The sequence below is a fragment of the Guyanagaster necrorhizus genome, assembly GCF_019112545.1.
Source record: "Guyanagaster necrorhizus MCA 3950 unplaced genomic scaffold BT62scaffold_27, whole genome shotgun sequence".
NCBI classification, from domain to species: domain Eukaryota; kingdom Fungi; phylum Basidiomycota; class Agaricomycetes; order Agaricales; family Physalacriaceae; genus Guyanagaster; species Guyanagaster necrorhizus.
Window position 1 is genome coordinate 516,258 of NW_025064906.1, and position 14,181 is coordinate 530,438.

The following is a 14,181-nucleotide window of genomic DNA, read 5'->3' on the forward strand; positions in this document are numbered from 1 at the left end:
GTAACTAGACAGCGCGAGCACCTATACCACAGGACCATGCCTGTCTTAGCTGCGCTTTGAAAGAAGCTGAACGACCCGATGAACCTGAACTTCGGCAGCAGCTTCACCAAAGTAGCGAGGAGTGATGAACGACCAGTCATCATCCGTGCATACCCAATATGCCATGCCAAGGACATACTTCCGCACGTATGTCTCAGTTGGCTCAGGAAATACCGGAACGCGTTTCATATCCTCCAGAAACTCTTTCGATACCTGCGTGTAACGTTCGGCGATGCAATCAACGGCCTGCTGAACTGTCATCCCCTTTTCGGCCATTGTAACGGATACGATATTGTGGTTTTTGTCGCCATAAGACTGCTCGACGTTGAAAGAGTAGATGTCCTAAATCTCCCAGTGAGCAAATAGGCACCGTTCTGTTAGGATAAAGAGCGTACATTCGCAAGAATGCACATGTCAATGACGCCCAAAACCAGCTTTTCCACCTGCGGATGCCGTATAGCTTCATCCGGCACATCCTCAGAGAGAAGGAAGAACTCCAGTGAAGGCCGAACGCCAACAGTTCCGCGTCGCATAACGAGATACTCTTCGATAGGACGGATCCGTCCGAGGTCACGATCTTCGGCTTGTTGAACAACGGCATCTGTGTATTCCGCAAAAGTCTCCGTGAAACGCTTTGCGGTCGATGGACTAGTGTGGGCTTCCTCAAGGGCTCGGATCCAGAAACTAGGTTGAAGTAGGTCAGCAGACGGAGACACCGAGACGTGAAGTCATACTCTCGTGCCATGATGCCAAGGATGTGTTCATGAGGAGGAGGAGAAGTGTAAGGATCGCTGAAACATAAGTCGTCAACGAATGAATTCCAAAGGCGAAGAAACGATTACTTTAGTGAGTTCATGATGGCATCAGCTTGCTTGCGTACTGTGGGGCCATCCGCCTGGTCGCTCAGCTCATCGAAGACAAAGTAGAAATTGATCAAGTCCACGCCAGCGCGGTATTGGGCACGGTCAGCTTTCGAATACGCCAGGGCAGCAAAGGCCCCGAAATTCCATCGATCAAAAGTGGCTTGATCTTTGGCACTGAACGCACCATAGCTTGCGACCCAAGCAGTGCTTTCAGCGTTAATCTCCGCGGCATGGGGGTTGGGAGTAGCTTTAAAAGGCCAGCCGGCCAACAGATTTGGTACCGTATAAGTTTGGGGCGTCGACATAGTCAAGGACGAAAGGCAGGGAATGCAGCATGTTTGCGCAGACGCATAATCTTTTATACGCGGTACCGCCCACTCAAATAATTCATCGTACCGATCCCGCCGCAATCGAGACGTTCGGCAATGACTCAGAAAGAAGGGTCAGTGGATAAAGACCGGTAACACCCTGAACACAAGCCCTAAGCTGGCGTTAAACGTGCATGGGATGGGATTTACAAAATTCCTAAAGTTTGATGGATACCGCTCAGAAAATCGCAGGTCTAATATGAGAGTTAACTTACCGTCACATTTATAGTCGGTAAAGGACCCGACTCGAAGGGCGCAATGATTCTTGTCTGTTTGCTGAACATCGGATCCAGCGCAGTCAGATATGAAATATGGACACCGAGATTCTCGCTTTTACCTATGTCGCGTAGTCTAGGTTGATCGTGAGCCTCGATCCTTCGGAAAATTATTCAAAAAATCAGCATGGTAAATAAATAAGAGCGGGGATCACGTACAATGCGCTAGGCCGCCTCCCCTTTGCCGTTATCTTCACAATAACATTACCTATCTAGGTCAAGCGGCGGATAAACTAAGCGCAGCTGAGAGGTGAATAAGATGGCCATGTTCAAACGAAATCGTAATCATGAATGCTGTCTTACCCGCTGAAATGAAAAAAAACACGCTTACATATGTCATCCAAGGTTCCTTCATTTCACCCGTTGGGAGCGAGATGGAACTAAAAAAATTTCGAGCAGGAGAAAAAAAATCTCTGGACAAGCACACTGACACTATTGAGTTAAGGTTATAAACCCGTCTGTACTTTGACAGGGCACTTTGGTAAGATGATATTCTTTGAGTATAGAATAATGATCTTAACAAGTGAGCCTCTCCATTAACAGCATTTCTAATTTTTGGCGCGAAAGCAGACAGTCAATTACTGAACGGGGATCAGGGTGGAAAGATACATACAGGCAGGTCTATATGGTACTTTTGGGATGGCCCATGTATTCAACAAAGGAGTTTTCTTTCGCTTTCGTCGGTAGCCTTGGAATAATACGGGATAACACGCCGCTAGGCAAATCTCGGTGTCAAGGGAAAGAATACGATTTATCCATGCAACGCAGAGGATGAATCTGGCATATGCCTGATCTTATGCGATCAGAAGTAGTATGCTATGGTGGTGCACCGCAGATATTGGGGGCCAGTTAAGCGAGCCCTTTCTAGAACTCTCTGGTAGCTCATTGACAATGGCGTTAATGAGGACTGTAGAACACATGCCAGAGACTACTTGTTTGAATACCAATCAGCAACCGAAATTTGGAGGAAATATGGCGCCAACCTATAACAGTTGTGTGAGCAGAGAGTTAGGCGATGACGTTCTACAACTTAGCGAAGCACCAGAAGAAGACATAGTTCAATGAGGCGCGGCGTATTGACGGCACTACTAGAAGATGTGCTTCAATGGGGCCATTTCAAGAGCGCATACCAACTGAAAATAGAGCTGAACATACGTTTTTTCAAATAAAGGCGTCTCTTGGTTTCTGAATTCTGTTTTCAGTTCGGTGTGACTAAATTCAAGTTAAACCTTTCTGGCATATTCATCCTCTCCTCGTTGAAATCATCGCGAACGAAACGGTAAAGTAGACTAGATGCCCAAGTTCATATAATATAGCCATCCGTCGACTGCTACCAGTAATCAGCTTAGGCTGAAACATATGCGTCCAACGGAACATTCTAAATAAAGATGTGGCACTGATTTTTCTTCCGTTCATTGTGAGCCTTGCCCGCTTCAACACACCTTCAATAGTCGCTATCCAAAACACCACGACTAAGATAAATGTCCACGAGTATTCGTTGAGTCTGATATGGACACCAATGTGATCAGAAACCCAGAATCTGGCTTCTGACCCTCATGACCATGCCACTGAATGGTAAGAACGTCGTTGGGACTACAGCGGATTCTGCTGCGACGAAGAACGTTCCGCCTTGACTCCAAATGTACTCATGAACGAGTCCAGACAGTAATGATCAGGCAGGCATTGGCCCAGAGTCAAGTCCGAGAAACGGCCGAGCTAGCATCAGAGCTTCGGAAGGGTATCCATGAAAGCTGCAGAACGAAGAACGAGGTAAGAGCTCCCAAAACGGAGTCTGACGTATACAGCGGGTATTATTGGGAAACATCTCGATAACTGCCATTGAATATATTTTCCTCTTTGTTGCACTCGTGAAGTAGCTGCAGTAGTCATTGCCGAGTCCTGATGGCCTTGGTGGTCGCTTGAAACGATTCATAACCATTTTTGCCAAGGACGGATAACGGGCCGAGCACCCACTTTCAACACTGACAGTGACATACCATCTCGGGTTCCTCTCGACATCAAGCTACTTTGGTCGACGCTTTCTGTACTATCGCGCTCTGAAATCAAAGTTCATCACAACATGAACCAAGAGTAATGGTCTACTTCTAGTTCGCGATGCGGAAGTGATGCCGCAGAATTCCAAGTTGGCTAGCTTTCGACGGCGACTTTTTTGCAGCACCAGGTGATTGCCAGCCTCTTTTCTTGCTCTTTAAAATCCAATACATACGTGCTATTACCAGGAGTATTTTAACTGTGTTCAGCACTTTCCGTCTGGCCCTCCTTTTCTGTAGTACTACGCGATTTAAGTGGCCGGCAGCTAGCCAACTGTACAGGAATTCGCAGATCGCGACGTACAGGACTTACTTGACAAGACATTCGAAGGATACGTAAATCTCTCATATGAAGCACAAGTAAGACAGAAATAAGTCTTCTCGACGGTGCGCTCTCTCGCCCTGATGAACGCTCCTGGAAGCGACCAGAACTATGGAATTAGCACGGGGACGGAGACTGGACGCAAGTGACTATCGGTTGCGGAGGAGTATAAGATGAGGGCAAAAGACACTCCATTCATCAGGTCGACATGGCTTCAAGTACCACCTTGGTAGAATCCATACCTGAAGTGATTGACAGCGACAAGCAGAAAAAGTCATTCCTTCAGCGTCTGGGGCCTTCATCATATTCTGCGGAGAGACGTCTCTTGTTCAAAGTTGACGTGTCGGTCCTCATATTTGCGTCGGTCCGTCATTTTCTTTATACTCTCAGAAGATTCTGACGCTCTCGAAGCTGGGATATTTCATCAAAAATTTGGACCAAGTGAGTGTAGTATGGCCTTGCAGGAGAATGTTTTCTAATCAAATCTCCATGCAGAGCAATGTGTCCAGTGCAGTGAGCCATGCTCTTCGCATGGGATCTCTTCTCGGCACTGAATTTTGAACATCCATGCAGTACTTTGCTGGAATGCGTGAAGACTTGTGAGTTGACGGTCTCCTGTCACTGCTTCGTCTCTCATTATATAATTTAGATCGATGTACGGCAACCAACTTGTCCACGTAACCTCCTGCTGGGCTGCGGGGTACGTACAGTTCAAAATTAGTCCTATAACCTAGCTGATGCTGTCGGCGTTGGCAGATATGTTGTTGGACAAGTGCCGTCGAACTTACTTCTCACGAGAGTGTCTCCTCGCTACGTTATCCCTGTTGTCAGTTGTTTTTCTCCGACACACTGCATTTACCTATAATTTTTCTATTCAGCTCGAGCTCGCGTGGGGACTAGCTACCCTAGGAACTTTTGCAGTGAAGAACGTGAACCAACTCTTTGCTATCAGATTCTTAGGTTCGTTACAGATTGACGATTAATTATTCTCTTGTACTTACCTCTGGCATTTCGTGACAGTCGGTCTGTGTGAGAGCGGATTCTATCCTGGGTATGTCTGTTGTGAATTCGAATAAGTTGTTGCTAAAATATCTGTCAGCATGCACTTTATTCTCGGTTCATGGTGTGTTTTCATCGAGAATAAATAATAGCGCTCTGCTGATTGCAATTATCATTTAGGTATACTCCTCGTGAACTGGCCAAGAGAGCTGTCGCTTTTGGCATCGCTGGTACTCTTGGAACGGTGTCTTCAAGTTTTCTGCAAACCGCCACCTTCAAGACTTTGAACGGAGTAAATGGCCTGGCTGGCTGGCGGTAAGCTCTTAGATCAATTACATTTCTCTATTCTTACATGTTCGCAGATGGCTGATGATTGTAGATGCCGCCATGTATGTTATTCTTGTCTGCTGTAAGCTAAAAAAAGTATTGAAATGGAAGGAAGCACGTTCCCTGTTGCGCTTCTCGGCTTTTTTTGCCTTCCAGATCTCCCTTACAGTGCGAAACCATCCATTCTTCTCAATCGGGACGTATGTCTCTATTTAGATCTAAGATCGCCTGATCAAAACATCTTATTCACTGAATCTTCCTAGGACATAGCTTTAGCACGAGCCAGAATGAGAGCTATAGGTCGTAAGGAAACTGAACCGTGGTCACGAGAGAAGGTTCACAACTATTTTACAGTGTTTCGGCGTTTATACTGACAAGTAAATGGTAGCTGCGCCGCATCTTCAGCTCCTGGTATATCTGGATCTTGCCCATTGAATATGTTCTATGGCTCAATGGTGCTATTACATTACCCACACAATATTGGCTGAAGAGCTTCAACACGACTCCTCCACCGGTCCCCGGGAGGAGATTCAGCGTCACCCAAATCCAGCTACGTACGTCAAATTTTGTCTACATCTCATTGTTGCTTAACTAATGGCCTTTCTCACCTAGTCCCGCTTCCTACAACGGCAATCCTCATTGTCTGCGCCTTTACCTATGCTTGCCTAAGTGATGGTCCCTTCAAGGGTATGCAGAACACGGTTTATTCTATTGTCCTGGTGCCCTTTTGAGTTTCTTGACAGGACGCAGATATCCGTTTGTCTATTTAAGCGCCGTGCTACACCTCGTTTTAAACTCTGTTTGGCTTTCAATGCCGTTATACAAGAACATTCCCGCTCATTTCGCCTATTTCTATGCGACTGGACTCACCGTATGCATTTCCTTACTCCTTACTGTCTGTCGGGACGTCTAACAAGCTTATCTTAGGGGGGTGCTGGTGTGCTGATCCTGAACTGGATCAACGAAATCACGGGGGGAGATGTGAGAGATTATCATTTTCGATGCAGGGACAGTGTCGCTTACATTGTTTCAGACTGAGCTCCGAGCACTCTGTGTAGCACTCGGGAACGATCTCGCTTACGTTGTTAACGCAATTGCACCCAACTTTGTCTGGAAAACCGCTGACTTTCCTCGGGCAGAAAAGGGCTATAAATATTCTCTCAGTATGTTCTAGCACTATAATGATCGTACGTCGGATTCTAACACTTCGCTCCCCAGTTCTGCAATCCCTTTTAAGTAAGTCCGGTTTTCACTAATAGAAGGACTCATACTCTTATATCTTTATGCAGTCCTTTGGACAACTCTTATATTATTTCTTCTCCGGAGGGACCGAAAGAGGCATGCTTATCGCCTCGAACGGAATCTCGAGGCCGGCCATGATGCTTTAGACTCTGATATTTCACTAACCACCTTCGTCTCACGTGATGGCCATGGCCAGGCCAGGCCGTAAAGGGCGAACGGGATTCGCCATTATCAAGAGGCTCGTTGAGGAGATTTATTTTCTTTTAGGGTTACGGTTCAAAAGGTAAGACATGACATACATGACAGGCATGCGGCCGTAACTTGTTTATTCATACATTTTACATTTGTGTATTTATAATGAATCAATCATCGAGTTTTAATCCTTCTCTTCTGGACTTTGACGACGGATCGAAGAATGGCTTTTCAGCAAGCGAACTGACCCGAGTGCCATGACGCTCAGGCTTTCCTTCATAGTCGTAAGAGACCGTGTGGATCGTGGTACGGTTGTCCCAGCTGGAAATAGACGAGTTTCAGTGAGAATGCTCCCAATTTGGATTAAAGTCGACGCTCACATCGCAGAAGTTCCGGGAGTCCAGTGCCATCTGATCTGGATGTCCGTCGACCTTTCGTAAACACTACGACATATATTAGCAGAAGATCCCAGTTGCCAGATACGGCTTGATTGCTCACTCATGAATATGATTCAAGATCGCATCGCTCTCCGCCCTGTCGAAGCCTTCGATGCCAACAGTCATACTGCGGTTGGCAAAGACGGTCTTGAAACCAGTCACGGGGTGGGTTCGTACCAAAGGATGCACAGTCTCCACATGACGAGGAGGAGCATCGGGGTCGTTCGCATCTTTGTACTGGTGCGCAGATCGGTAGACTCCACTAAATATATGGTCAGTGGTAGTTTATGGAACCAAGTTTGGCAGAACCGACTTGAGGCCATCAAGAAGCTTCCTGAACGCCGGGGAGAACTTGTCGTATGCGGAGTACCCAGAAGCCTATGATATAGATTGCTTAGATGGACATCACTGGCCGGTGACTTTTAACGTACCCAAAGCGTGTCACCGCCAACAGGGGGAACGGTATCCTGGAGCGAAATAATTAGGTTTATTGAAGTAGTGTGGATGGAGGATCACCGCGCCTGGTGGAGATGGGTGTAACCCGGAGGGAACGCCAGATGAACGAGGTCCGTGTGCCATCCATAGGTACCAGAGGGATAGGCGTGCCTAAAGCCTCGTGGGCCACGCTTTGCCAACTCCTTGTACTCCTTGTCCTTGCGACCAGGTTCCCAGATCAGGGAGACGCCCGGAAATCCGGGGACTTGTGCGACCTGAGGATGAACTTCGACCTCGCCCTGGCCGAGATAGAGGCCTAGTTCCCTCTGCTTCTGAGGAGAAAGGTCTTGGTCGCGGAAGACTGCAAAGACATCAGTCTGGACTAGGTGCTAGAGTGAGCGGTCGGACGTACAGACAACAGAGCGTTCACTGAAGTAATATTAGAGCGTGAGCTTCAAGTGAGATCGATCAAGAGCGAAAACTTACGCGACCAAAAGAGCGAGCTCATCACGCTGCTGGTCTGTAAGCTTCGAAAGCTGCAAGCCAACAATCTCAGTCTGTAAAAAATGAGCAAAGGGGTCCCATAGATAAGGATGATAATCACGCACTCCAATGTGGATGGAAAGATCTCTGACTTCCTTCGCGGCACCGAAAAGAGCCTTCTTCTCAGGGTCCGCCCTGGTTGCTGGGTCGACGTAGTCTCGAAGGTCGGTTTGCAATTTTGCTACATCTTGGTAGAAGTCTGGCTTGGGCGGATAGAAGGGGTAACCCTCTGTATAGAAAACCTTTGATTAAAACAGCCGAGCAAAGGGGAGAGTACTAGAACATACGAGAAATGTCGACGCCCGCTTTTTCGTACCGTTTAAGGGTGTTGGCAGGGGGTAGCTTGAAATTGGCATCTTCCTTCGGGTAGACGGGCTTGATAGGCTGGTTGGAGATCACAGGAGTGGGAGCTGTAGCGACTGGAGCCATTGTAGTAGTGTGCGTACTATGCCGAGATGGAGAGTTGTAACAGGTATAATATACCCCTTCGAATGTTGCCTTACAAAGAATGATTACAGATAATAGATAAGGGTGAGGTTCACGCAATCCAGTCAGAAATTGTCTGCTATGAGGCGACCAGCTGTGGAAATGACGCATACCAGGAAAATCGCGGCCAAGATAAGAACCCCCGGTCCCATGACTGGGTCAACCGTCAAATGACAAAGAGAAATCTCGACGTATATCAACGCGACTATTACTCACGTCCCGAAACACGTGCTTCCGACAAGGAGACAGTGGTGCATAGAGCTAAAATGTTCACAGAGGTCTTTTAGGGTAACATTATGGTTCTCCAGCGCCGAGGGCGATAAAATTTCTGATACAAGCGAGAATTAGCGATCAGAACACTGACACTACACCAGTGATAATCCGGGTTCATCTTAACAAGTTTGAAGAAAGTGGCCAGCCGCCTAGTCCATACTGCTGCAGCCAAAAAAAAAGATAAAATCCGCAGAAACACACATGAATTCCGTCATTCAGATATGCTTTTGCATGCCTCTCAGGATTTCGGAGTCTGGCGCGTGTTTTCCGAGGTCGATAATCGGGTCGTGGTTGGTTGATTGCGTCGGGCCGGCATCCGACTCATACGAAACTTGCCGAACCGCAATCATTTCCTCCGCTCTGCCGCCACCATTTCTTCAACTAGACGCGGGATGTCGCACTTTGCAATTGAATTTCTGCGCACTATACCCAGTAAGTGGATATTTTACGCAAAACGGAAAACGAATGTCCTTCGTATCGTTTCTTGGAACCGTTGCCAGTGCCCTGGCGAACAAGTTTCTCGGGGCAGCTTCCAGGGCTTGGTTGAGAAGCTCCATGATATACAACAGCACTGCCAATCATCGATTAATCATCACTGATATGGACCCACAAGACCAAAGTTTGCCCCATCCGGTACCGGTTCATCAACCTTCGCGATGGCGCGTTTTCTCGCCTTCATTTCACTAAACCACGAAGTAACCAGGCCCACTGTACAGGCAGTAATCCTCAGGTATTAGCACACAAATGATAACAGAAAAAGATAACGGCATTCCATAAGTTGGAGGCCTTTCCCTTCAACGCATTGCAGACATGGCGTCCAAACTCGACGATGCTACCGCTGTGGATGCTCTTCCCGAACTTCCCAATGTCGTCGACCAGAAGAAGCAAAAGCAGTCTCTGCTCGGCTACTTTTGGGATACCGCGGATCTCAGTCCTGAGGAACGGCGTCTGTTGTTCAAAGTAGACGCTTCCGTGCTTATTTTTGCTTCGGTGAGGACTATTGTTTTCTCAGGATCTAGTTACTAACCTGATCGTATCTTAGTTGGGTTACTTTATTAAGAATTTGGATCAGGCAAGTATATTGTAGCTGTCTTTGAACTACATCTCTTACTATTTGGCCCCTTTGCCCAGACCAATGTTTCGAGTGCAGTGCGTTCCATCTGAACCAGTCGTTGGCACGACATTTATATTACCCATACAGTATTTCGCTGGCATGCGCGAAGAGTTGTATGTCGATCCATATCACTGATATTTGTATCTGACTGTCCGTCACAGGGGAATGTATGGAAACGAACTCGTTCATGCTACGTCTTATTGGACTGCCGGGTGAGATAGATCGATTCTAGGCTTTCCATTGATGTTGAATAATCCACCTTCAGATATGTCATTGGTCAAGTGCCCTCGAATCTACTTCTCACCAGAGTATCTCCGCGCTACGTTATTCCCGTTGTAAGTCCATCGTATCTGATTAAAAAATTTATCTCACTTCTTCATCCCAGCTCGAACTTGCATGGGGACTCGCAACTCTTGGTACTTATGCGGTGAAGAACGTGAAGTCACTCTTTGCACTTCGCTTCCTAGGTACGGTATTTTCTTTCAAATATTCTTTTATATTGTGTTTGTCCTTACCCCTGTTCTAGTCGGTCTATTCGAGAGTGGCTTTTATCCAGGGTATGCTTCGTCTACTTGCTACGTCGCCTAAGTCTGACATCCGCTTCGACAACAGGATGCACTTCGTTCTTGGATCATGGTCCGTCTTCGCGGCGTATCTTTACAACCTATCACTCAGGACTTTGACCTAGGTATACCCCGCGAGAGCTGGCAAAGCGATCTGTTATGTTCTGGACCGCCGGATCGCTCGGTCAGATGTTCTCAGGTTTCTTGCAGACCGCAGCGTACAAAAAATTGAACGGCGTTCATGGGTTGAGTGGATGGCGGTCAGTTAAGGGCATGTATGACTATGGCTTATTAATTACCTTGCTTCTAGATGGTTGATGATTGTAGACGCCATCATGTGCGTTTTAGAACACATTTTTGCATACGTACTAAGGATCATGGCAGAACACTTCCTATCGCCCTGCTGGGATTCATATTCCTTCCAGATCTCCCATTCAATGCTAAGAAATCATTTCTTCTTAGTCCAGAAGTGCGCCGTTTATTCTGGTTCCCCTTTAAAAGACACTTCACTAACCAGGGGCACTCCTAACAGGATATTGCTCTGGCTCGGGCCCGTATGAAAGCCGTAGGACGCAAAGAAGCCGAGCCATGGACCCGGGCAAAGGTCAGAAAATAACCTTTTGGTGTCTCTCGCTCTGACACGGCGTAGCTTCGTCGGATCCTTACCTCCTGGTACATCTGGATCCTACCTATAGAATACGTCCTGTGGAACAACGGCAGTGCTCAGTCTCCTATGCAATACTGGCTCAAGAGCTTCAACAGCACACCCGCTCCTGTTCCGGGAAGGAAATACACTGTCTCTCAAATACAGCTGCGTATGTAGATCCATTACCTTCTTCCTTTTATAATTTCTCAAGCTCTTATAGTGCCACTTCCTGCAACTGCCGTCTTCGTCGTCACGGCATGGTTCCTAGCTTGGCAAAGCGACGGACCGTTCAAAGGTTAGCCGTCCCTACCGTCCTGGCCAAGGCTGACATCCCAGAAGGTCGAAGATATCCATTCATATATCTCGGCGCGGTGCTCTGTCTTATATTCAACATCGCGTGGCTCGCCTTGCCACTGTACAAGAACATACGCGGTCATTTTGCCTACTTCTATCTTATGACCACTGGGGTTTGTCTTGTCTTCTTCAGATCCACGTTAATCTCTAACCGACACATTCAGACCACGGCCGGGCCGCTAATCTTGAATTGGATCAGTGAAATAACACAAGCAGATGTCAGTACTTGCTCTTCGGTTTAGGGTATGCCCAGCTGATGGTTCCTTGAACACAGACTGAACTCCGGGCTATCTGTGTCGCTCTTGGAAATGACCTTGCGTACGTGGTACAAGCTGTTGCTCCAAATTTTGTCTGGAAGACGACGGACTTTCCGCGAGCCACGAAGGGTTATCACTGGTCTATCGGTACGACATATTCACGTCATTTATTCCGTGTATGCTTTCTAACTATCCTCTGACAGTTCTTCAAGTACTTCTGAGTAGGCATTTCCCTTATTCGATGACTACAATACGTCACTGACAATGAGCCTGCGCAGTTCTTTGGACTCTTCTCATACAATTCCTTCTTCGAAGAGACGAGAGAAAGAAGAATGGACAACTAGAAAGGACTATCGAGGCCGGAGAAGCAGCTTCGACTTCAGCACATAGAGCCGACATTGACGATGATGACCCAGTGAAAGTGAGCGAGGATGATGGAGAAGAGAGCAAACATAATCGCTGACCTCTACGTACCTTAACGGATTGAGCCGCTATAGATAATTTAGGCATTTTTGTATACGACCATTATAAGATTTTTACCCTTTCCTTACTAGTATGACGAGAAGACGAAAGGTGTGAATAGGTAACCTGTCTATGAATAGCAAAAATGGAGCGACGAATTCACACGCATTGAGCATTGTGGCGGTGCAACGCAGCTGCGAACGACGCTTTGTACCTCAACCACGACCATGGACGGCTGGAGCAAGCTTCAATCAAGCATCAGTGGCCTCAATCTCGGCCAAAGTGCGAACAAATTCGCCAAGGGCTTCAATTCGAGCGTCCAGGCAACAAGGGAGCGACTGGGCCAGGTAGCACCGGAGGAGATTACGGAGCTTCCACAGGGTGAGCATCTGTCTTCGTGACACGATAGGACGACGGCCAACCAGTGACTGTACAGAGTACAAGGATCTCGAGAACCGTGTCGACTCCCTGCGGAATGCCCATGTTGCCCTGCTCAAGTTAGTCTCATTCAGCATCCATTCTTACCTTGATGCTGACCATTACCATGTAGGATAGCGAAAGTCTACGACCACGAAGGATACGACTACCCTACCCAGATCCAAGAGTCCATTTCCGAGCTGTCCATGTCCATCGGCGCCGGTCTGACCAACTTTGCTGCCAACAACCTCAAAGGGACCAATCTGCCTACGCCTGCGCCCGTCGTGCCGCCTCAGGCTCAGCACAAGACGCTTCCGCATGCATTGGGGCGCGCGGCGACGAGCGCGGCGCAGGGGCTGGGTTCCGATGACAGGTTGGGGAGGGCGCTGGCGCTTTATGCAGGAGGATATGACAAGGTTGCGACGGCGAGGCTACAGCAGGACGACAGCATCCGTGCAGGCTTCCTCCACCCGTGGCACACGACCTTGAGCACATCGATCCAAGTTGCGATGAAGGCGCGGCAGGCGGTCAAAGTTAGCCGGTTGGAGTTGGATGCTGCTAAGCAAACGTGCGTCGTCGTATTATCGTTTTTTCTGGTGCTGCTAGATCTGACTGGTGTCTGTAGGCTGAAGAATGCCAGCCCGTCCAAGCAGGAGCATGCTAGACTGGAGGTTGAGAATGCGGAAGATGACCTGGTGCAGAAGACCGAGGTGGCTATCACTCTGATGAAGACGGTGTTGGAGAACGTTAGTGCTGTCCTCAGTTTGCTTTGATACTTTGCTCACTGTTACTTTCTATACAGCCTGAGCCTCTTAAGAACCTTAATGAACTCGTCAAGTCTCAGTTGATGTTCCATGCCGCCGCAGCTGAGGCACTGTCGAGCGTACAGGGTGAAATCGAGGAGCTGAGCGTTGCAGCAGAAGGAGAGTATAGGTAAATATCCTTCGTTCTGTACTATTATCGTCTATCTGAAATCCTCGCCCTAGGAAGTCCCGTGACCACTGAAATCCCTCTCAAGTAATCTGCTTGCTGTTTTTTTTCTCACATACCATGGACGTTTGGAACTGTTTTATTTCGTCTAACTAAACATATTTCTTTTTTGCTCAACGTGACCGGCTGGTCGGTATTGTATCCCTTTATTACCAGCATGCAGAGAAAATAACAATAATGGCTTCGGTAACGCTCTTGTGGAATGGAACAGAAGTGACGAAGAGACCTGATAGCAAATATAACCAACAAGCCAGCGAGAGCGGCTAAGTATAAGCAAGTCCCAGCAAGTCCGAGAAAATCAATCGTTTCGAAGTAGAGATAATCTCTTGTCTAGGATAGGGAGGAGAACAGGCGCTCCCGGAGTTGGATGGCCATGACGGCTAATGAAATCTCACATGAAAGAATTTGAGAGGGGAGGACTCTCGGAGTCTATCATTGAGTTCTGGGCTCAGGTGCTAGACAATTTCTCAGGCTGTCATACCTATTGCAGGAGGGTGGATTATTTGATCGATGCTAGGGCCATCGT

General features: G+C 47.7%; 6 protein-coding genes across 6 annotated transcripts; 4 read left to right on the forward strand and 2 right to left on the reverse strand.

Annotated features, from left to right (window-relative positions):
* BT62DRAFT_988612 (terpenoid synthase) lies at positions 1–1,207 on the reverse strand (the record flags this gene model as incomplete). Its single annotated transcript, XM_043190120.1, has 4 exons — positions 1–381; positions 435–723; positions 774–830; positions 882–1,207. The coding sequence occupies 4 exons, from the start codon at positions 1,205–1,207 to the stop codon at positions 46–48; spliced, it is 1,008 nt and encodes a 335-aa protein (XP_043036258.1). The 3' UTR covers positions 1–45.
* Positions 1,208–3,578: 2,371 nt separating this feature from the next.
* Positions 3,579–4,002, forward strand: BT62DRAFT_373262 (uncharacterized protein). Its single transcript, XM_043180673.1, has 2 exons — positions 3,579–3,727; positions 3,786–4,002. Exons 1-2 carry the CDS (start codon positions 3,672–3,674, stop codon positions 3,934–3,936), a joined length of 207 nt encoding a protein of 68 aa, XP_043036259.1. The 5' UTR covers positions 3,579–3,671; the 3' UTR covers positions 3,937–4,002.
* BT62DRAFT_1036589 (MFS general substrate transporter) lies at positions 4,003–6,418 on the forward strand (the record flags this gene model as incomplete). Its single annotated transcript, XM_043178387.1, has 18 exons — positions 4,003–4,282; positions 4,330–4,359; positions 4,414–4,431; positions 4,492–4,517; positions 4,568–4,618; positions 4,675–4,744; positions 4,797–4,878; positions 4,939–4,969; positions 5,018–5,041; positions 5,098–5,232; positions 5,280–5,306; positions 5,360–5,444; positions 5,508–5,579; positions 5,633–5,798; positions 5,857–5,931; positions 5,988–6,115; positions 6,172–6,225; positions 6,278–6,418. The coding sequence occupies exons 1-18, from the start codon at positions 4,127–4,129 to the stop codon at positions 6,416–6,418; spliced, it is 1,371 nt and encodes a 456-aa protein (XP_043036260.1). The 5' UTR covers positions 4,003–4,126.
* Positions 6,419–6,680: 262 nt separating this feature from the next.
* BT62DRAFT_373279 (TauD-domain-containing protein) lies at positions 6,681–8,614 on the reverse strand. The gene is made up of 11 exons (XM_043180674.1): positions 8,597–8,614; positions 8,381–8,538; positions 8,159–8,322; positions 8,037–8,107; positions 7,963–7,979; positions 7,637–7,911; positions 7,547–7,582; positions 7,429–7,493; positions 7,177–7,377; positions 7,059–7,121; positions 6,681–6,999 (listed from the first exon to the last, which is right to left on the reverse strand). The coding sequence occupies exons 2-11, from the start codon at positions 8,520–8,522 to the stop codon at positions 6,849–6,851; spliced, it is 1,185 nt and encodes a 394-aa protein (XP_043036261.1). The 5' UTR covers positions 8,523–8,538; positions 8,597–8,614; the 3' UTR covers positions 6,681–6,848.
* A 602-nt stretch (positions 8,615–9,216) lies between these two features.
* BT62DRAFT_373319 (MFS general substrate transporter) lies at positions 9,217–12,325 on the forward strand. Its single transcript, XM_043180675.1, has 18 exons — positions 9,217–9,842; positions 9,895–9,924; positions 9,984–10,001; positions 10,054–10,079; positions 10,128–10,178; positions 10,232–10,301; positions 10,352–10,433; positions 10,493–10,523; positions 10,579–10,602; positions 10,655–10,789; positions 10,840–10,866; positions 10,914–10,998; positions 11,062–11,133; positions 11,179–11,344; positions 11,396–11,470; positions 11,515–11,642; positions 11,694–11,747; positions 11,804–12,325. Exons 1-18 carry the CDS (start codon positions 9,663–9,665, stop codon positions 11,984–11,986), a joined length of 1,437 nt encoding a protein of 478 aa, XP_043036262.1. The 5' UTR covers positions 9,217–9,662; the 3' UTR covers positions 11,987–12,325.
* Positions 12,326–12,429: 104 nt separating this feature from the next.
* On the forward strand, positions 12,430–13,882 carry BT62DRAFT_973452 (uncharacterized protein). The gene is made up of 6 exons (XM_043189115.1): positions 12,430–12,629; positions 12,685–12,745; positions 12,799–13,233; positions 13,291–13,411; positions 13,468–13,598; positions 13,652–13,882. The coding sequence occupies exons 1-6, from the start codon at positions 12,476–12,478 to the stop codon at positions 13,668–13,670; spliced, it is 921 nt and encodes a 306-aa protein (XP_043036263.1). The 5' UTR covers positions 12,430–12,475; the 3' UTR covers positions 13,671–13,882.
* Positions 13,883–14,181: the final 299 nt, after the last annotated feature.